This window comes from Gymnoscopelus braueri (genome assembly GCF_963280865.1).
Source record: "Gymnoscopelus braueri genome assembly, chromosome: 19".
In the NCBI taxonomy this organism is placed as follows: domain Eukaryota; kingdom Metazoa; phylum Chordata; class Actinopteri; order Myctophiformes; family Myctophidae; genus Gymnoscopelus; species Gymnoscopelus braueri.
Window position 1 is genome coordinate 6,572,985 of NC_137621.1, and position 24,264 is coordinate 6,597,248.

Below are 24,264 nucleotides of genomic sequence, written 5' to 3' on the forward strand. Positions count from 1 at the left end.
CACACACACACACACACACACACACACACACGCGCGTGAAGTTTGGTTTGACACTGTGGTTGGTGGATGTACCAGCAGTGGTGGAAAAAGTACTCACATTTTTTATTTGAGTAAAAGTCTGTGATTTGGTATCAAAATGAACTCAAAGTGCCAAAAGTAGAAAGTACTCTTTATGCAGAATGTCCCGTTTGACAAGTTTTCAAATGTATAAAATGTATCCTCAAGTTTCCTAGGGCATGGTGGGCATCACTTCCTGTCGATTTGATCAGGTATCACATCGTCAGTAAGTGATGCCCGCAACGCCCTAGGAAACTTGTGGATAAGCTCACAATGCATTGCGATGCATTGTGAGCTTGTAGATCGTCTATTTTCAAATGGCCGAAATGTACATAGGGCTGTAGAGGTTAATGTGTGTTTTGTGATAATAATCAAATCTGCAAAGTAACTAGTAACTGAAGTTTTCAAATAATTGTAGTGGAGTAAAAGTACAATATTTGTCTCTAATATTGTCTCTTGTCTCAAAAATGTACTTAAGTACAGTACTTGAGTACATTTACTTAGTTACTTTCTACCTCTGTGTGCCAGCCACTTACCTCAATGATGGCCTTCATGACTAGACCTGCTCCTTTCACTATGGCCATGGAGGGATGCTGAGAGAGAGAGAAAGAACCATAAATACTCATATATCAACCGTCAGCTCAAATCAACTCCAATTTCTAAAGGTCAATCTGGCTTCGATTCACCATTATTTTATACTTTGGGATATTCAAAAACAGCAGATCTACAGAGCTACGAGCTTGTAGATCTGCTATATTTTTGGGGAAATTGTGTAAATGTGCGCAAATCTTTGAATATAATGTTTTTTAAAGTTTGTACATTTTGCTATAGTTACTTGGTTTTTGCTTTAACTTACATTTGACTTTAAAGTTTACATGGCTTTTCATATAACTTAAGGTAGATTGTTAGTGTTTTTAAGGGATATTGTTCCATTGTTTGACAATTGTCTGATTCTTCTAATTCATGTACTAGTGTTAGTGAGACATGAGCTACATTCACAATCAGCATTCAAACGTCCACAGTCTGTATCCAGAATATGGATGATTACAAATATAAGTTGACTGACTTTAGTGTTATGATCTAGAGGTTAGGTGTAGGATGTGCTATGTGACTCAGACCATATAAAGGATATGAGTGAGACTATGAAAAATCATGTGACACTGTTTGTCTGGAGACATAATATATCCACACAGACAGTGTAGGATGGTGAACTACAACTAAACCCTGATTAGGCCTATTAACTTAAGATGGGGGGGGCAGGCTGGGGGAGTGAGGGGAGGAGAAGGGTCTGGGGGAAGGTGGTGATGGACAGTGACTTTACCACTGAGCCACCTAGTGGTGATGGGCAGTGACTTTACCACTGAGCCACCTAGTGGTGATGGACAGTGACTTTACCACTGAGCCACCTAGTGGTGGTGGGCAGAGACTTTACCACTGAGCCACCTAGTGGTGGTGGACAGTGACTTTACCACTGAGCCACCTAGTAGTGATGGGCAGAGACTTTACCACTGAGCCACCTAGTGGTGGTGGACAGTGACTTTACCACTGAGCCACCTAGTGGTGATGGGCAGAGACTTTACCACTGAGCCACCTAGTGGTGATGGACAGTGACTTTACCACTGAGCCACCTAGTGGTGGTGGGCAGAGACTTTACCACTGAGCCACCTAGTGGTGATGGACAGTGACTTTACCACTGAGCCACCTAGTGGTGGTGGGCAGAGACTTTACCACTGAGCCACCTAGTGGTGATGGGCAGTGACTTTACCACTGAGCCACCTAGTGGTGATGGGCAGTGACTTTACCACTGAGCCACCTAGTGGTGGTGGGCAGAGACTTTACCACTGAGCCACCTAGTGGTGATGGACAGTGACTTTACCACTGAGCCACCTAGTGGTGGTGGGCAGAGACTTTACCACTGAGCCACCTAGTGGTGATGGACAGTGACTTTACCACTGAGCCACCTAGTGGTGGTGGACAGTGACTTTACCACTGAGCCACCTAGTGGTGGTGGGCAGTGACTTTACCACTGAGCCACCTAGTGGTGGTGGGCAGGGACTTTACCACTGAGCCACCTAGTGGTGGTGGACAGGGACTTTACCACTGAGCCACCTAGTGGTGGTGGACAGTGACTTTACCACTGAGCCACCTAGTGGTGGTGGGCAGTGACTTTACCACTGAGCCACCTAGTGGTGGTGGGCAGACTTTACCACTGAGCCACCTAGTGGTGGTGGGCAGACTTTACCACTGAGCCACCTAGTGGTGGTGGGCAGTGAATTTACCACTGCACCACCCGAGCGCCAGTTAGCGCTTTTCTAAGTACTCTAAGTTGCTTTACATAACCTTTACCTTATTCGGAAAAAAAACAAAGAATGCTCACATTCTTAATTAAAACATGATTGACTTAAAGTTGAAAACAGTTATAAAGATGACAACATAGTTACCAATCTGGGAACCCATCGCCAAATAAAAAAGAAAAACAGCGCCCTCTGCTGTTTTTTACTCTTTCACTTGGCTCTGGGGGGAGCTAAATGGAGCACCCGTGCACAAGGAAACCAGGGTTTTTGGTCTGCCCTCAGCGCTCCACTTCCGGTGGTGCGCTTATGTTTACATTCCCACTAACAATATTTCTACACGGAACACTAACACCACTTCTCCCAGAGAACATGGATGGTTTTGGTTATAAGCCCACTTGTTTCTATGATGAAAGAGCAAGTTAAAATGTGAATATCTTTCCGTGGTTTTGTCTGCTCCGAGGACGCTATTGTTAAATGAGTTTCGGTTTGTTTTCAGTGGGAAGCGAGAGCAGACAGTAAATCCCGCCCACTACATTTGATTGGGTAAAGTGCGGCCTGCTTCCTGATCTGTAGGCACGCCCACTTGTAGGCCAGTGCGTACACGTTATGACGAACCCCCCCGACAGATTCAGTAGCGTAGCTCTGAATCTGTTCTTGAGAGATTACATAGTTACTGACTTAAATATATAAACACAGTTTAGATCTATATATTATTATTATTATTATTATAACATAGTTACTGACTTAAATATATAAACACAGTTTAGATCTATATATTATTATTATTATAACATAGTTACTGACTTAAATATATAAACACAGTTTAGATCTATATATTATTATTATTATTATAACATAGTTACTGACTTAAATATATAAACACAGTTTAGATCTATATATTATTATTATTATAATAACATAGTTACTGACTTAAATATATAAACACATCTGTAGGCACGCCCACTTGTAGGCCAGTGCGTACACGTTATGACGAACCCCCCCGACAGATTCAGTAGCGTAGCTCTGAATCTGTTCTTGAGAGATTACATAGTTACTGACTTAAATATATAAACACAGTTTAGATCTATATATTATTATTATTATTATTATAACATAGTTACTGACTTAAATATATAAACACAGTTTAGATCTATATATTATTATTATTATTATAACATAGTTACTGACTTAAATATATAAACACAGTTTAGATCTATATATTATTATTATTATTATTATTATTATAACATAGTTACTGACTTAAATATATAAACACAGTTTAGATCTATATATTATTATTATTATAATAACATAGTTACTGACTTAAATATATAAACACAGTTTAGATCTATATATTATTATTATTATAACATAGTTACTGACTTAAATATATAAACACAGTTTAGATCTATATATTATTATTATTATAACATAGTTACTGACTTAAATATATAAACACAGTTTAGATCTATATATTATTATTATTATAACATAGTTACTGACTTAAATATATAAACACAGTTTAGATCTATATATTATTATTATTATTATTATAACATAGTTACTGACTTAAATATATAAACACAGTTTAGATCTATATATTATTATTATTATTATTATAACATAGTTACTGACTTAAATATATAAACACAGTTTAGATCTATATATTATTATTATTATTATAACATAGTTACCGACTTAAATATATAAACACAGTTTAGATCTATATATTATTATTATTATTATAACAAAGTTACTGACTTAAATATATAAACACAGTTTAGATCTATATATTATTATTATTATTATAACATAGTTACTGACTTAAATATATAAACACAGTTTAGATCTATATATTATTATTATTATTATTATTATTATTATTATAACATAGTTACTGACTTAAATATATAAACACAGTTTAGATCTATATATTATTATTATTATAATAACATAGTTACTGACTTAAATATATAAACACAGTTTAGATCTATATATTATTATTATTATTATTATTATTATTATTATTATTATAATAACATAGTTACTGACTTAAATATATAAACACAGTTTAGATCTATATATTATTATTATTATAACATAGTTACTGACTTAAATATATAAACACAGTTTAGATCTATATATTATTATTATTATTATTATTATAACATAGTTACTGACTTAAATATATAAACACAGTTTAGATCTATATATTATTATTATTATTATAACATAGTTACTGACTTAAATATATAAACACAGTTTAGATCTATATATTATTATTATTATTATAACATAGTTACTGACTTAAATATATAAACACAGTTTAGATCTATATATTATTATTATTATTATTATTATTATTATTATAACATAGTTACTGACTTAAATATATAAACAGTTTAGATCTATATATTATTATTATTATAATAACATAGTTACTGACTTAAATATATAAACACAGTTTAGATCTATATATTATTATTATTATTATTATTATTATTATTATTATTATTATTATTATAACATAGTTACTGACTTAAATATATAAACACAGTTTAGATCTATATATTATTATTATTATAACATAGTTACTGACTTAAATATATAAACACAGTTTAGATCTATATATTATTATTATTATAACATAGTTACTGACTTAAATATATAAACACAGTTTAGATCTATATATTATTATTATTATAACATAGTTACTGACTTAAATATATAAACACAGTTTAGATCTATATATTATTATTATTATTATAACATAGTTACTGACTTAAATATATAAACACAGTTTAGATCTATATATTATTATTATTATTATAACATAGTTACTGACTTAAATATATAAACACAGTTTAGATCTATATATTATTATTATTATTATAACATAGTTACTGACTTAAATATATAAACACAGTTTAGATCTATATATTATTATTATTATTATTATTATTATTATAACATAGTTACTGACTTAAATATATAAACACAGTTTAGATCTATATATTATTATTATTATTATAACATAGTTACTGACTTAAATATATAAACACAGTTTAGATCTATATATTATTATTATTATTATTATTATTATTATTATAACATAATTACTGACTTAAATATATAAACACAGTTTAGATCTATATATTATTATTATTATAATAACATAGTTACTGACTTAAATATATAAACACAGTTTAGATCTATATATTATTATTATTATTATTATTATTATAATAACATAGTTACTGACTTAAATATATAAACAGTTTAGATCTATATATTATTATTATTATAACATAGTTACTGACTTAAATATATAAACACAGTTTAGATCTATATATTATTATTATTATTATTATAACATAGTTACTGACTTAAATATATAAACACAGTTTAGATCTATATATTATTATTATTATTATAACATAGTTACTGACTTAAATATATAAACACAGTTTAGATCTATATATTATTATTATTATTATAACATAGTTACTGACTTAAATATATAAACACAGTTTAGATCTATATATTATTATTATTATTATTATTATTATTATTATTATAACATAGTTACTGACTTAAATATATAAACACAGTTTAGATCTATATATTATTATTATTATAATAACATAGTTACTGACTTAAATATATAAACACAGTTTAGATCTATATATTATTATTATTATTATTATTATTATTATTATTATTATTATTATAACATAGTTACTGACTTAAATATATAAACACAGTTTAGATCTATATATTATTATTATTATAACATAGTTACTGACTTAAATATATAAACACAGTTTAGATCTATATATTATTATTATTATAACATAGTTACTGACTTAAATATATAAACACAGTTTAGATCTATATATTATTATTATTATAACATAGTTACTGACTTAAATATATAAACACAGTTTAGATCTATATATTATTATTATTATTATTATAACATAGTTACTGACTTAAATATATAAACACAGTTTAGATCTATATATTATTATTATTATTATAACATAGTTACTGACTTAAATATATAAACACAGTTTAGATCTATATATTATTATTATTATAACATAGTTACTGACTTAAATATATAAACACAGTTTAGATCTATATATTATTATTATTATTATAACATAGTTACTGACTTAAATATATAAACACAGTTTAGATCTATATATTATTATTATTATTATTATTATTATTATAACATAGTTACTGACTTAAATATATAAACACAGTTTAGATCTATATATTATTATTATTATAATAACATAGTTACTGACTTAAATATATAAACACAGTTTAGATCTATATATTATTATTATAACATAGTTACTGACTTAAATATATAAACACAGTTTAGATCTATATATTATTATTATTATAACATAGTTACTGACTTAAATATATAAACACAGTTTAGATCTATATATTATTATTATTATAACATAGTTACTGACTTAAATATATAAACACAGTTTAGATCTATATATTATTATTATTATAACATAGTTACTGACTTAAATATATAAACACAGTTTAGATCTATATATTATTATTATTATAACATAGTTACTGACTTAAATATATAAACACAGTTTAGATCTATATATTATTATTATTATTATAACATAGTTACTGACTTAAATATATAAACACAGTTTAGATCTATATATTATTATTATTATTATAACATAGTTACTGACTTAAATATATAAACACAGTTTAGATCTATATATTATTATTATTATTATAACATAGTTACTGACTTAAATATATAAACACAGTTTAGATCTATATATTATTATTATTATTATTATTATAACATAGTTACTGACTTAAATATATAAACACAGTTTAGATCTATATATTATTATTATTATAATAACATAGTTACTGACTTAAATATATAAACACAGTTTAGATCTATATATTATTATTATTATTATTATTATTATTATTATTATTATAACATAGTTACTGACTTAAATATATAAACACAGTTTAGATCTATATATTATTATTATTATAACATAGTTACTGACTTAAATATATAAACACAGTTTAGATCTATATATTATTATTATTATAACATAGTTACTGACTTAAATATATAAACACAGTTTAGATCTATATATTATTATTATTATAACATAGTTACTGACTTAAATATATAAACACAGTTTAGATCTATATATTATTATTATTATAACATAGTTACTGACTTAAATATATAAACACAGTTTAGATCTATATATTATTATTATTATTATAACATAGTTACTGACTTGAAGTTGAAGAAGGACAGACACACTCCAAAGGTCATGTGAATGACCCCGATGATGACGCTCATCTTCATCTTGTAAGAGTTCAGGAAGGTCAGCTTGTTGTTGGCCATACCCCACACCTGACAGGAAGTACAACATACACACAGGATGTGATGTCACTCATACAAACAGCCCCACACCTGACAGGAAGTACAACATACACACAGGATGTGATGTCACTCATACAAACAGCCCCACACCTGACAGGAAGTACAACATACACACAGGATGTGATGTCACTCATACAAACAGCCCCACACCTGACAGGAAGTACAACATACACACAGGATGTGATGTCACTCATACAAACAGGGTGCATCCAGACATGCGTGATAAGTTTACGCTAGTTGTCTCAAGCCCTTGTTCCGGTTCCGGCCGTTGCTTTGATGTCTTCCGGGGCTTTGAGCTGCTGGTGGTCAGTGCCGTTTTTCAGGAAGTGTAGTTCTTTGACTAGTGCTATGTGTACAAGTGAGGACTGAATAACACTATAACACCTCACACAACTGAATAACACTACTAACTCATCATGAAAACATTATGCACTGCAATATGAAATATTAATATTATCCCTATTATCCAGCACTATGAAAACATTAGTGCACCGTGACAAAATGAAAACACCATTACATTATTATGAATAGCATTAACCACATGAACCACATGAACATAAGCCAAAAATAGCAGATCTACAAGCTCACAACGTGTCGAAGTGCGACGCATTGAGCTTTACTTGTAGATCTGCTATTTTTGGCAAAGGGATTTGGTGTTGACAGAAAAAAGCGTCCAAGATATATAGGTCAGTTTTTACTGAGAATAGAGGGTTTAAGTAGGCTATGTGTGAATTACTTCAATAATTATGAATGACTCATATGGCAGAAGACAATCTATGACAATAAAGTACAGAGATGTTTAGTCTTTTGTAGCCCATGTATGTGAAACTGTAGAATTAATTAAAACTTCCCATTTATTTTGGATAGTAATTTAATTTATTATTATTCTATTCTTTATTATGCTCACATAATATTATATTATGTCTTATCTTCATATAACTGGTCCTCACTAATGCTCATTACAATATATTTTGGATAGTCATTTAACCCATTAAGACCTGGAACTGTGTCATTTTTAGATTAGAGCTAAAAAGCATTATTTTACACTTTGGGCTATTCAAAAATAGCAGATCTACAAGCTCATAGCGCGGCACCGAGTGCCGCGCTACGAGCTTGTAGATCTGCTATTTTTGAAAAATCTTTAAAATGTGTGCAAATCTTTGAATACATATCGTTTTAAAGCGAACATTTTTAACTAAAATCTTTGCTTCTGGGGGGGGGGGGGGGGGGGGGGTCCCTGGAACAAAATATTTTGATGGGGGTCCGCGGGCAAATACATATAATTTTGGGGGTCCTTGACATGAAAAAGTCTGAGCACCACTGATATAGAAACATACGTTTTTCAGAATACTGTTGGGATTTAGGAGACATGTAGAATCGGCTTCAGGTCTTAAAGGGTTAATGTATTAATCTTCTATTCTTTATTGTGCTCACATAATATTATATTATGTCTTATCTTCATATAACTGGTCCTCACTAATGCTCATTACAATATATTTTGGATAGTCATTTAATGTATTAATCTTCTATTCTTTATTGTGCTCACATAAGCTATTCAGAAGGGATCAACTAAACGCAAAGTATTCAGGACATTCACCACAGATAAAGAAGGACGTTTACATGTATTGAAATAGAGTGCATGTGTTGTGTTTGTGCTGGAACGTCTGCCTTGCATTTCCTGTAAGGAAACTACAAGCTCTAACCCGCCCAGTGGAGAGAACACGGGACGTATCTGTCCTATTGGTTGGTGCCTTTCACTTCCAGGTCATAGTTTACCATAGCGGAACCCGGATATGCGCTTCAGACGCGCATCGGGCGGTCTTTGTTCCTATAACATGGGAGTGGATGGAACGTCCGGTGACTCGACGCTTATGTGTGGATGCACCCAAACAGCCCCACACCTGACAGGAAGTACAACATACACACAGGATGTGATGTCACTCATACAGGTAGGACCATAGATATAGAAACCTAGACACCTCATTGGCCTCTGCAGTTCGTTGGAGCGACCTGTTTCGTATGGTGGCCGCCATCCGCGCTGTGATTGGCCAGTGCCCGTTCCCCCCGGAAATGGGGGGAACGGGCACTGGCCAATCACAGCGCGTCTTTTCCAGGACTTGTCAGAATCTGGTTGTCCCGCCCCCACCTGCCTCTGATTGGCCTACTGAACGCCCCTTCTGTGATGCACGCGGACATTTCCAGCTGCCCCCCCAAGGAAGCGGAAGCGCGCCCGCCATACAGACGCTTCAGAGCCAGAGGAGGCGTCTACCTTTATATGTCTATGGGTAGGGTTAGGGTTAGGGTAGGAGGACGGTAGCCTACCGGGTCGATGCCAAATGGGTAAGGAGAGATGAAGACTCCGTCTACAACAGGATCCATGGACAGATACTGACTTCCTGCCAGAACCGACGAGCTGCAATGAGATACAGTGTGAATGTAAAGCACAATGTTAAACACTAAATACATGAATATAAAGCACTAATACATGAACATAAAGCACTAATACATGAATATAAAGCACTAAATACATGAATATAAAGCACTTGATTTTGTAAGAACACCATACTGAGATAATTCAAGATGATTTAAAAAAAAAAACTTTTTCAGAGATGTGTGTTTGAAATTCTAATGAATTGTCAACCACAACTTAGATCCTTTTCTTCCTTTATTTGATGAATCACCAAATCCACAACTGTATAGTTAGCCAAGTTGGCACTTCATTTCCCAAAGTGTAAGTGTTTACATTTGTCTGGATTTCATTTCAGTAAACCACATATCACACCAGTTGCTAGTACTCTGGAGATCTGCTTGAAGTTGAGCTATGTCAGTGTCCTTGGTAATAATTCTAAATATGGGATTGTATCACACGTGGTAAATCATTTATGTAAGTAACAAAAAGCACAGGGCTTAATACGGATCCCTGTGGGACTCCAGAGGTCCAATTTGAAGTGGCTCCATTAACCACCTGCTGTTTCTTATTACTAAGGAAATCCTATATCTAACCTATAACTCTGTCATCTATGCAGTAAGACCTTCATTTTGATATTAATCTTAATATATGCAATCAACTGACTGTCCTCTATCTAAAGCTGCTGACCGTTTATCAAGAACTGAGAGTTTAGTCTATCTTTCAGATATAAAGCCAAACTGTTTGTTACGAAAGAGCTCATTAGACTTCATATGATCTACAATGTATGCCCTAATACATTTTACCATTGTTTTACATAACCCAGATGTAATAATAATAATAATAATAATAATAATACATTTTATTTGTAACGCACTTTATATTTGAAGCAAATCTCAAAGTGCTACAGGTTAAAAACAAAAAAAGAAAGAAGAAAACAACAATAATAATAAAACAGTGAAATGAATAAACTTCAAATCAAGTCAGCAGAACACAGTAGAAGTTTAAAAAGATAAAAACAACTACATCTCTATCTAGGCAAATGCCTTGTTAAAAAGGAAGGTTTTTAGGCCCTTTTTAAAAGTGTCAATGGACTGTGGTGCTCTCAGATGGTCCGGGAGAGCATTCCACAGTCGAGGAGCTGCTGAGCAGAAGGCCCGATCCCCCATGGTGCGGAGATTTGTTGTGCAGGGCTCGAGTGCGTTTGAGTTTCTGGAGCGGAGTGAGTGGGTGGAGCGGGTGGAGTTCGGGGGTTTGATGAGTTCCTTTAGGTAGGAAGGGGCATTGCTGTAGATGCACTGATGTGTGAGGAGGGAGACCTTGTACTCGATCCTGACAGAGATGGGAAGCCAGTGTAGTGAATGGAGGATGGGTGTGATGTGTTCGTATTTCCGCACTCTCATCAGGATCCTAGCAGCACTGTTCTGGTTGGGTGTCATCAGCGTAGCAGTGGTAGGAAATCCCATGCCGGCTGATGACACGACATTGTGGGCTGTGGGGAAGGGGTCAAGGGCGCAAGTGGAAGATTTCATCTTGCTGATGGTGTCCTCAACCTCTCGCTGTGAGATGTTGACAAAACAGCGGAGAGGCTGGGAGATCACTGGCTGTGGGGCAGCAATCAGGACAGGTAGAGTGGGGGAGGCAGAGAGAACAGAGCGGATGGTATTTACCTTTGATCTGAAGGAATCAAGGTAGTTGTTGCACTGATCCTCTGTGGTGGCAGTGTGGGTGGGTGATTGTGGTTTAAGGAAGTTATTTATGGTGGAGAAAAGTTGCTTGGAGTTACCGGAACTGTTATTAATGATGTTAGAATAGAATTTTGACCGTGTGTCTCTGAGGGCCGTTGAATAGGCCGTTCGATGCTCTCTGTATATCAGCCTGTGGACAGTGAGCCCTGACGCCATGTAGCGGCGCTCAAGGATACGGCCTGCTGCCTTCAATTTCCGCAGCTCACTGGTGAACCAAGGGGAGGAGCGTGAGAAAGAGACTGTTTTTGTTTTGACAGGGGCGTGAAGATCCAGGAGACGGCTCAGGGTGTTATTGTACAGGTCAACTGATTCAGTGGCTGATGAGGGGGTTGCAGAGGAGAAGTGATGGAGGTCCAGGGCTATGGCGTCAGGGTTCATGTTTTTTATGTTCCTGAAATGGATTTGGCGTTTGGGCTTGTTGTGGGGGGAGGGGAGTGGGAGCTCCATTGAGATGACCCTGTGGTCCGACACACCCATGTCATACACCTGTAGGTTGCTGATCAGGGCAGAGTCACTGATGACAAGGTCCAATGTGTGACCTTTGTGGTGTGTTGGGACATCAACGTGCTGTGTGAGGTGGAGGCAGTCCAGTAGTTGTAGTAGTTCAGGATGCAGGGGGGGAGGAGGGGGAGTCAACATGAATGTTCAGATCGCCTAATATCAGGATATTGGAGGAAGTAGTACAGAGTGTTGTGAGGAGATCGTGCAGTTCAGAAATAAAAAGTGAGTTTGGTTTAGGTGGTAAATAAGTAGAACTGTCATAATGGAAAGTGGTTTGCATTTGCATTTGAATCCAAGACATTTAAATGAAGAAGGTGCAGGCAGAGGGAGGCGGGACAGGTCCAAATCAGTCCTGTACAGGATGGCTAAACCACCACCTTGACCAGTGCTGCATGCTTTCTCCAGGTATTTGTAACCTTTGGGGCAGGCTTTGTTGAGGGAGGAATAAACACCTGGCTGGTGCCAGGTCTCAACAAGGCACATAAAGTCCAGAATGTGGTCATGAATGAGAGAGGATTTTTGTTTGAGGGTTTGTAAATTAAATAGTTCAATCTTGATTGTTGATGGGGTGGTGAATTTCTGCAGGGGCCGGAGTAAGCTGAAATCCTCTCCACGTCTTGTATTCCGCCTGCAGTGCAGTGGTCTCACGATATTCCCAGTGCTGCTATTTGATCCAGAACGGGCTGCGCTCTGATGACGTGTTGCACATGCGATGGAGCGTTCTGTTGACCAGATGGAATGAATGGAGTTACGAGACCGGGTATAAACAAACTTACGACGGGAACTTTTGTGAATGTAGCGAGGACGGCGTAAGATTCCTAGTTGTTTGACGACTGAAATGTGTATCGGAGTGGTGGAGTTATTGAGTCCCAGCAGTTGTGAGGTGGAATATTGCAACATGCTGTCGGTGAGAGAGATCCTGTTAGCCGTTACATTGATGATGTGCTCTTGATCTGGAAGGGCACCGTAGATGAGCTGCAAGCGTTCCTCCTCTATGTAAACTCCACCACTAGGTACTTAACTTTTACCTTGGAGTTTAACAATAATGAAATAAATGTTCAAGATCTCACCATCTTTAAAAGTACTGATGGTTTGTGTGACACCACTATCTACCGTAAACCACTCAGTAGGAATACTTTATTAAGAGCGAATAGCAACCACTCTAAACAACTCATTCGGAATATTCCTATTGGCCAATATCTGTGCCTTAGGCGGAACTGCAGCTCCACCACAGACTTTGAATCTAAAGCTACAGAGCTCACTAACCGCTTCACAGAAAGAGGTTATAATCCAGTGGACCTAGACGCAGCATATAACAGAGCCATACATACAGACAGAACGTCCCTACTAATAAAAAAAAAACTAAACAGACACCCACTCGGCTCTGTTTCTCAACACAATATTCTCCAGCGGCAGGGCTAATTAAGAATGCTTTCCTAAAACATTGGCATGTTTTAAAAAGTGATCCCAAACTTGTTAACATGTGTAATGATCCTCCTCTCTTTTCTTTCAGACGCTCCAGAAGCCTCAGAGACCGTCTTGTCCACTCGGACATGAACACACCCTCCCCCCCACTTGGCTCCCTAATCCCCCACAGGGTTTCTATAAATGTGGCAACTGCGCCCAATGCTCTAATAATTCATCTAATGCTAAATGTTTTACCCATCCACGTACAGGTAAAAAATACAAAATATCCTCATTTATAAATTGTAACTCAACCCATGTGGTATATATGCTCAAGTGTCCCTGTGGACTGGCATATATTGGTCAAACCAAGAGACCACTTAAACTCCGTATAGGCGAGCACAAAACTGCTATTCGCACTAACAACCCAGAATATGCCATGGCCAGGCATTATAAATCAGCAAATCATGGCTCTCCAGCATCCCTGAAATTCTGGGGAATAGAAAAAATGTCAGTCTCATCCCGGGGTGGAGACATAATTAACAAACTACTTCGTAGAGAAGCATTATGGATCCATAACCTTGACACCCTAGAACCCAATGGTCTAAATGAAGAACTGAGCCTTTCATGCTTTCTATAGACGGTTCCTGAGGTTTCCTGACATTGCTTTTGTGTGCTATGTACTCTTGAGAGTGTTCCATTTTTCTTTTTTGTGTCTTAAAAATATTATTTAGTCAAAATGTATTTAAAGTGTTTTTGCATTGGCCTAACATTGTTTGGCCCCTCTTTCTACTTGTACACTGTTTTAACCTAACCTTACCAAGGCATTATATGTGTAGACTATTTTTTATATCTTGTAATATGCTAAATGGTCCAAATGCCCAGAACTAAGCCTAATCACTACTGATAGGCGCAACCTTGAGATTGTGACATGCAGTACTAGGTAATTACCACTAAACAGAGGGCCATCCACCATTGGTTTATTGAGAGCACAGCCCATGCTCACCTCTGTATATAATTATCTACCTTGATGCTGCCACCTATGACTCTGAGGAAGGTCGAAAGACCAAAACGTCAGTCTGTTTTACTTGCACCGAAAATAAATAAAAGGCCTAAACTGTCCGTGTTGCTCCAGCGTTCTCTCTTCTAGATCCTGTTAGCCGTTAGCAGGGCTAGCTGTAGCTACCAGTTGCCTGTTGACTTGATGGCTAACTGGTGGCTGGCTGACTGAAGGTTTTAGCGGTGCCAGGCAACAAGGCCTAACCGCACCGGGAACAGCTGGGAGGCTGTCCGGGTACAACACCTTAGCAGCAGAAGATCAGGATGGGTATGGAGGACTGGAACAGCGGCTCAGCTGGCAGGAAGAAGCGGTCCCAGGCAACGAGGCCTAACCGCACCGGGGAAAGCTGGAGGCTTCCCGGGTAGATGCTTCACATCAGCGCTGGACGGAGGTGGAGGTGTCCAGATGGAGGACTACCGATAGCGGGAGGATCCACGGCTGGTCGGTGTTGGAGACGGACGGCAGCAGGTAGGTATGACAGCCGTCAATATTGGCGTCCCAGTTCGTGCTAAAATGCACAAAAGTCCAAGAGTAGTACAGACAGTTGTAGTCTGTATTGGCCGCTGTGCATAAATCACAAATTTAAAAAACTAAAAATAAAATAAAAACTAATGGTGGAGAACGGAGAAGTGGCACACAACCAGCGCCAGCGTCCTCTCACGTCCTCCTCGTTCTGCCTCCTCGTTCTGCCACAGATGTCAGACTAACAGGTCTGTAATTCCCTGCTATTGCCTTACTTCCTTTTTTTGAAAATTGCACTGATTTATGCCTCTTTCCAACCACAAGGTCAAGTTGCTTCCTCCAAAGTATTATTAAATAACATTGTTACTGGTTCAGTCACACAAGCTAGTTCCTTTACAATCCTACCATGCATTGCATCTGGCCCTGGAGATGTGTAAATGTTCATGTCCTCAGTGGTTATTCTAAAACCTTCTGTATGCTGAACAGTTCAGGAATAACATGTCCTTCAGGTTCATCTCCTACTGATGTTTTAATTGTTGTCCTTTTGTTAATGTAATCCCAAATAACTCATACAAAAGTGTTGCACAAAAGTGTTGAGAATAGCAGATCTACAAGCTTACAACGCCTCCAGATGTTCTTGTGGAACAGGTACTTACTTCCAGATGTTCTTGTGGAACATGGGTGCTACGTTCCATGAAGAGTTGAACACACTGAGTCCTCGGCTGAAACACTCGTTGTAAATGGCTCCGGTGTAGATGGAGAACAGACCCATGAGCAGGATGAGATACCTGCCTCCAAACATCATCCTCCAGATATACAAGACCACACACACGCACACACACACACACTTAAATATACACACAGACACCATATCTACAGGGCGGCAGTGGCTCAGGGGTAGAGTGGCTGGTCGATCCCGGTTTCCCCCAGAGTTAGTGTTGAAGTGTCCTTGAGCAAGACATTGAACCCCTAATTGCTCCCGATGAGCAGGTTGGTGCCTCCATCGGTGTGTGTGAATGTGTGTGTGAATGTGTGTGTGAATGTGTGTGTGAATAAGGGAGATGAACTTCTCACCCTATCTCTAAGGGAGATGAACTTCTCACCCTATCTCTAAGGGAGATGAACTTCTCACCCTATCTCTAAGGGAGATGAACTTCTCACCCTATCTCTAAGGGAGATGAACTTCTCACCCTATCTCTAAGGGAGATGAACTTCTCACCCTATCTCTAAGGGAGATGAACTTCTCACCCTATCTCTAAGGGAGATGAACTTCTCACCCTATCTCTAAGGGAGATGAACTTCTCACCCTATCTCTAAGGGAGATGAACTTCTCACCCTATCTCTAAGGGAGATGAACTTCTCACCCTATCTCTAAGGGAGAGGCCAGCCACCCGTCTGACAAAACTCATTTCGGACGCTTGTATCCGCGACCTTATTCACCACAGAGTCACCACAGCGTCACCACAGAGTCACCACAGAGTCACCACAGCGTCACCTGTTGCTGATGAATTTTTCAAGGAGGTTCTCCAGGAACTTCTTGGAGGAGAGCAGAGAGGCCTTGTCTCAGGTCATAGTCATCATGCATCGGCTGGAGAGGGAACAGAGTCAAACAAAGGCATCATCGTGGAGGAAACGCGATCAGAGGGAAGTTGATGGTGATATGGGAAACGATAACAAATAAAAAAGAAACAACACTGTCAAAATAACAGATGCAATGTAAAAAACAATATATATATATAATTATATATATATTTAAAGTTTAAAAAAGTATCAGGCACCAAACATAGCAACACTATTCAGGAGAGATAAACAAACAAACAAACAAGCTCACAACGCCTTGCGTTATGAGGAGTTGTGAGCTTGTATTATTTTTTACAATATTTGCCAATTTGGCCAATGTTTGACCAGTTTTTATAGTACAGTTTGTGGATTACTTTTGATGCAGTAACGGTCTTATTGTTTTAGGTATTAAAAAGGCCTTCAAATACTTTAAATTGTCGCTTCACTGTCATCTGGTGAGACCCCCCCCCAAAAAAATATCATGTGGGGTCCCCGAACCCACAGGTTGAGAACCACAGGTTTAGGACAGTGGTTCGAAAAAAATGTTCGTGTCAAGGACCCCCAAAATGATATGTACTTGGCTACGGACCCCCCCCCCCCCATCTCTAAAACATTTTCAGGGACCCTCCAGAAGCAAAGATTTGAGTTAAAAATGTTCACTTAAAAATATACATAAATGATAATCAAAGATTCGCAAAAATGTTCAAGATTTTTCAAAAAATTGCAGATCTAGTGCCACGCTATGAGCTTGTAGATCTGCAATTTTTGGAAAAATCTGCTATTTTTGAATAGAATCATTGTTTGACGTTTTATTAACAAATTTTGCTGGGGACCCCCTGGTACTGGTAATTACCCCCCTGGTAATTGATGCGAGAAAAAATTATAATATATAAGACGTGTCTCTCTCTCTCTCTCTGACAGACAGACAGAAACCAATGTGTGTCTGAACATTTCTAAAATGACAGAGACGCGTTCCTGACTGCCTGACGCTGAACAGAAAACCCAATCAAAATTTAAACGCTCTAAGTACACTTAATTATTGCTAGTTATTATTATTATTCATAATGAATTCATGGATATGCTTTTGTCGCATTCCTAAGCTAATAATTTGATGACCAGCGGACCGGTAGGCAGCGGTTCCGGTAGGAGACTCTTTGTGTCTCCTACCGGAACCGCTGCTGGTTATCAAATTATTGGCTTAGGAATGCAAACAAAATTAAAAAAATAAAATCAATGAATTCAAGTCTCCATGGGGTGAGTAATCGATATCATTCTTTTTTTTGGGAGGGGTGAACCTAGCAGCAGACCTGCAGTTTTCTGTGATTGTTCCAGACAGGGGGCGCCGATTCATGTCTGCGCTATTGGGTGCGCACGAGCGGCCAATGCGGTTCATTTGGTTCATTTGGTACAAAAAATGTACTCCATGAAGTGCAGTTCTTTTCTTTTCTTTTTTTGTGATGAGTTTGTGATGGGTGCTCGTCATTTCTCCTGGGTGCTTTAGCCCCGAGGCACCCACAGTATCGGCGCCCTTGGTTCCAGATACTATGTGGAAACTAACGTTTTCCAGATGACCTGAGAGATCAGGATGGTTCATGATATTGCACAATATCAAAAATGTATTTACCGTAACAAAAACAATGGTGAGTTTTTCCCCCTCAACTCCATCTGCTAAGGGTAAGGGTAAGTTAAAATGAAGAGTTTCAGGGCAGCCTTTGGCTGACTGTTAGTCTGATTACTAGTCAAGCAGGTTAACTTTTGATTTTGTGACTGAGCAAGTGCAGGGGGCGTCTTTATAAGGTGTTTCCTCACTGGAGAGTAGTTGAGGATACTTCTCAATTAAGCCTGTGGGTCAGGTAATGCTCGCTCATTTAAGCCTGTGGGTCAGGTAATGCTCGCTCAATTAAGCCTGTGGGTCAGGTAATGCTCACTTGAGTAGTTGTGGCCACTTTTCAATTAAGCCTGTGGGTCAGGTAAGGCTCGAGTAGTTGAGGCTACTTCTGAAATGGGTCTCTCGTAAATTAGCATAAATCCACGTAAATCAGCGTAAATCTTGTTTTTAAAATGTGACAATTTGTGCAAATCTTTAAATATATATATTTTTAAAACGAACATTTGTAAATGACCTTGTTCCAGGGACCTCCAGAAGCAAAGATTTGAGTTACAAATGTTTGCTTTGAAATATATATTATAATAATAATATATATTCAAAGATTTGCACACATTTTCACGATAAAAAAAAAATTGCAGATCTGCAAGCTCATAGCGCGGCACTCGTGCCGCAGTATGAGCTTGTATATCTGCTCATTTTTAATAGCCAAAGAAATCTAAAATGACAGAGATGCGTCCCCGGATCGAATGGGTTAAAATTGGCTCACAGGAGGTCCGCCCGGGACCTCTCATGTAACCATGAATCAGCCATAACCATATAAGGAGTTCCCAATGCAGCTACGCCCAATTATGGAGTGTTGTCTAACCTAAATGTGTCATCATGGAATCAGCAAACAAATTAGTCAGCTGCATACACCATCACCTTACATCCTGGGTTGTACTGCATACAGCACTAGTGCTGTATGCAGTACAACCCAGGATGTAAGGTGATGGACACTATTACACTAGAGGTGTATGCAGCTGACTAATTTGTTATGGTTATGGCTGATTCATGGTTACATGAGAGGTCCCGGGCGGACCTCCTGTAAGCCAATTTTAGCTGCATTGGGAACTCCTTATATGGTTACAATGTCACATTCCTCTAAAGCATATTTTCATATATCGCCCTGATAGTTCAATTGGACTGTTAATTCCCGACTAAACCCATGTTGCTCTGTAACTTGTGGGTAAAAAGGTGCCAACCTGTTCCTGGATGTCCTTGTAGTCAGATGATGGGCAGTGCCTGTTGGCAGGAAGGTAGCTGAGGTGATCCTGTTCAGGGCCCAGGCTGACTCCAACTGCGCACCTATACAAACACAGAGGAGTAATTTTACACCAATGTCACATGGTGAGAATACAAGTTTTATCTGAACACCAAGTGCTCTGTCACAGGCTGACCCTGCCAGAGAATGCTTTTCATGTCAGCTGATAGAAAACCACCCAGATAGCATTATGTGAAACCCCAAAGTTGTGCGGAGGGTAACCGCCTTAGGGTCTAAGCTCTGTGGGGTGCAGTGCTCTGCCCTTCAGCATCTCTATGACCAGAGGGACAGTGAAGAAAGCAGGAAAGAATCCGAGGGACCCAACTCATAACCTCAGCACCTGCTTCAAGGTCCTGCCCTCGGGTAGAAAACAGTCTAACATCTAAGAAACATAGTTACTGTTAATTATTGTTTATTTAACCATTATTTTAAATGAAACCCCCACCTGTAGTGTGCAGTTCTTCCTCTTGAGGAATCCCACCCTAAATTCTCCACACCAGGTGTGGAGAGATTAGATCGAAGGATTGGGTCTACAGGAGAAAAAAACATATAAACAATTGTAAAATTAGAAGATTTTAAAAAATCACTAAGAGTCTGTGCTTATAAGAGTATGCAAGCAGTAGTGCTCTTTGGTAAACACACCCATTGTGTGACAACAGTTTGTGCGATTTATATTATTATAATTGTGACAGGCTTAACCCAAGGCACCATGAGCTGACAACAATAGCCTTAAAGGAGTTCACCCAAAAAATTACTTATTTTCTATCAATTACACACCCCATGAAGCCTTGATTTCATGGATTTATTTTTGTGGCATTCCTAAGACAATAATTTGATGACCGTGTGTATTTCCGGTAGGAGACACAAATAATCTACTTTGTGTCTCCTACCGGATACATTAGCCGGTAGGAGACGGGAATCAAATTATTAGCTTAGGAATGAAAAAAAAAAAAAAGAATCCATGGATTCAAGGCTTCATAGGGTGTGCAATTGATAGAAAATAAGTCATTTTTGGGGTGAACTCCTCCTTTAACCCTAACCCTGTTTTCAACATGGGGGGGAAATAGATAATGATGGAAAACATTCAACATGGATATTCAACCTATATCTCATGTTCTAATGCAAGTACATCAACAATACATAGTGGCAAAAACAACATGTCTGCTATGTCAGTGGTACTCAAAGTGGGGCCCAGGGACCCCCAGGGTCCTTGAAGGGGTTCCAGAGGGGCACCAGCAAAAAAAAACAATATAGCATCACAATCAGTTTGACCACATTAACCCTAATATTCAGAAATAACTGTCCTACAAGCTTGTGAGCTTGTAGATCTGCCATTTTTGAGGAATTTTGAAAAATCTTGGAATTATTTGGAAGAAAATTAACACAAACTTTCGGGGGTCCCTGGTTCAGATGGGGGTCTGTATCCAAACATATCTATTTAGAGGGCCTTAAGATGAAAATGTTGGTGAACCACTGTTCTGTTTATTGTCTACACGAAATACACAGAAAACAGGGTATTTCTGCCACACTATTGACCTATTAACACCATGCCAATGGTTAAAGAAACAATGAATTACACACCAACACAACCCTGCAACATAACATGGATTTCCATTTCAAATGTGTCCACAAAGCGTCTATAAGGCATGTTATCTTGTGTAGGATAGCCTACACCAACGTTAGTGTAGTTGCATTGCAAACGCTGTTTTAACCCCAACAACAACAAGCCTCGTTTAGCGACGCATCTACACAGTGGATGCAAATCCTCACTTATATCTCGCCCTACGGCGTGTCGCACGCCGAAAATGGCAGATCTACAAGGTCACAACGCGTTGTGGATGCGACACGTTGAGAGCTTGCAACTCCAATATTTGTTGACGTGCGAGCCGAGGTCCGCCGAAGCATCATGTCTTAGCCATGGTTCAACCTGGTGTTTGCACTTTCTCCATCTAAACGCATACGTCTTCATAAACGTACAGATTATAAAATATAAAGTGCTTACCCCACGGCCATGGATGTAACAAGTTGAATCGAGCGGGTCTAAGTACCCGTATAATCCGTATTGTTAAATAAAAAGCATTTTAATCCGATTGGTGGCCATTTTGTCCGAATTGTCATCAAATGCTTTCAACTACGCGACCCTATCGGTTGGGAGGTGTATTTCACTCTGATACATTATCTCTCTATGAGGAAATTGCCGGCGATCGGATTAAAATGCTTTTTATTGAACAAAACTGAAGATACGGGTACTTAGACCCACTCGATTCAAATTGTAACATCCATGGCCGTGTGGTCAGCACTTTATATTTGAAATCTGAACGTTTATGTAGATGTACTGGTTGTAATGGAGAAAGTGCCAACGCTATTTCAGGTTTAAGTAGGCTAAGTTTTCATGTGGTGGAAAAAACATTTCCAGTCGAAACCAGTCATCAATATTGACGTAACGTTTGGCAAATGTTCACTAACATAATGGCAGCAGTCAGATACACAAATTCACACTAGATAACTTACCTTATCGACGAACTAATGTCTTGAATTGTAGAAAACAAAACGTGTTGCTTCCTTCTTCCAAACACATTGGAACCCAGGTGCTGCTGCTCATCTGATTGCAACTCGTTTCAAAATGTGTGCAGTGTGCAATCTGCGCATGCTCACATTAAGGCACGCCCAGCCAGAGTGACGTTACTGATCAATATAAAGTGTTCTAAAATACGAATTATAAGTAAACCATACTTAAACCACAGTGCAATTAATTGTTACTAGCTCTTGGTAAGTGATCTAAAATATAAATAATAAATAGATAATACTAAACTGGTAGGCCTAGACAAGGTTCATTGTTTGAGGAGAAGAAACTCACAGCAAAGCAAAATTTAAATGTGCTGTTTGATCTGTTAAAAGACACTCTGAGAGCAGACTCACTTGTCTAGTAAGCTACAAAGCAAAGACCTGTATGATTTTTGGAAAGAGGTCTAAGTAATGAACAACAGTAAAACATCGGACCCTACCCACTAACATAGAGGGTGCAACAACAAGCAGGGGTCATCGCCATGCTGGCTTGTGGTGGACATTTTATTCAAAAAAATAAATAATCCATGGACATTGAGCAGACAATAATATTACCAGAAACACATAAAGAGCTAACCCTGAATGACCATAACAGGTCTGTAAGAGTGTACAAATGGGGTCCATTTGGTTCCATTTGTACACTCTTACGCCATACACACAGTTAAAACAAGCGCTTTATGGCTGCCTTATGCCTTACGTGAAGCATAAGGCCGTTTCAATTCATTCCCTATGGAAGTCACGTGGTTTGATAAGGCTGACTTGCCTTATGGGAGGGGGGATAAAGCCAGAGAGCCGTGAGGCACGCATAAAACAGCAAACCACGTGACTTCCATAGGGAATGAATTGAAACGGCCTTATGCTTCACGTAAGGCATAAGGCAGCCATAAAGCGCTTGTTTTAACTGTGTGTATGCGGCCTCAGAGTTATGGGGGTCCTTGACAATTAGATGCTTGAGAACCACTACTAGTGGACTCCTAATATGCCATAATGTCAAAGTAAATCAGTGTCATGACATATTGTGTAGGGACAAATTGATGACCCCTGACAACAAGGCATGTGGCATGCATCACATCACAGCAGGACACCTCAAATTTGCAATCAATAAAATCTGCCCATTACTGGCCTTGTGTTTTACAGGTCTGTTGGGTCATGGGGTCATGGGTACAATTTGTAGCTGTCCTTAAAGACAAGGCAGGTAAACTAAACAACAGCATTGACAACAATAGACCTATCGCTCTGGCCAGCATCCTCTCCAAAGTTTAGGAAACAATCATGCGTGTGCGCCTTGAAATGTTTGTCCTGACTGCAGATAACCAGTTTGGATTTAAAGTAACACGGCAGAGACTTATGCATCTTTGCACTTAAAGAACTGATTGCCAGCTACAGTAGCCATAATTCCACTGTCTTCATGCTTCATTGTCATTGATGTGTCTCAAGCTTTTGACAGGATTAACCACTAAAACATGTTTCACAAGCTGCTTGATAGAGGCACACCTAGACACATTGTACGTATACTGGTGTTTTGGTATGCAAATCAGAAAATGCAGGTCAAATGGGGTAATGTTACATCTGCCCATTTCTCAGTTAGCAATGGTGTACGCCAAGGGAGGATTTTGTCTACCGTTTTATTCAACGTTTACATGAATGATCTATCCATTGAATTAAACAAGTGCAATATGGGCTGTCTGATAGGTAACTCTATCATCAATCAGCTTATGTACGGTGTACGCTGATGACCTGGTCGTGCTAAGTCCTTACAGTGGAGGGTTACAGCAGCTATTGAAAGTTTGCTCAAAGTATGCCAATGATCATGACATAAATTATAAT

At 37.8% G+C, this 24,264-nt stretch overlaps 1 protein-coding gene across 1 annotated transcript; it reads right to left on the reverse strand.

The window, feature by feature from the left end:
* Positions 1-592: 592 nt before the first annotated feature.
* LOC308074410 (V-type proton ATPase 116 kDa subunit a 4-like) lies at positions 593-16,196 on the reverse strand. Its single transcript, XM_080413848.1, has 4 exons — positions 16,060-16,196; positions 10,144-10,234; positions 7,673-7,791; positions 593-650 (listed from the first exon to the last, which is right to left on the reverse strand). Exons 1-4 carry the CDS (start codon positions 16,173-16,175, stop codon positions 632-634), a joined length of 345 nt encoding a protein of 114 aa, XP_080269974.1. The 5' UTR covers positions 16,176-16,196; the 3' UTR covers positions 593-631.
* Between the last annotated feature and the right edge of the window lie 8,068 nt (positions 16,197-24,264).

Coding starts and splice junctions, on each gene's coding strand:
- LOC308074410 (XM_080413848.1), bottom strand. CDS start 16,175: ATGGGTCTGTTCTCCATCTACACCGGAGCCATTTACAACGAGTGTTTC. Junction 10,235..16,059: donor TTCCACAAGAACATCTGGAA/GTAAGTACCTGT, acceptor ATCTCATTGCAG/CTCGTCGGTTCTGGCAGGAA. Junction 7,792..10,143: donor ACCCATTTGGCATCGACCCG/GTAGGCTACCGT, acceptor ACTTCCTGTCAG/GTGTGGGGTATGGCCAACAA.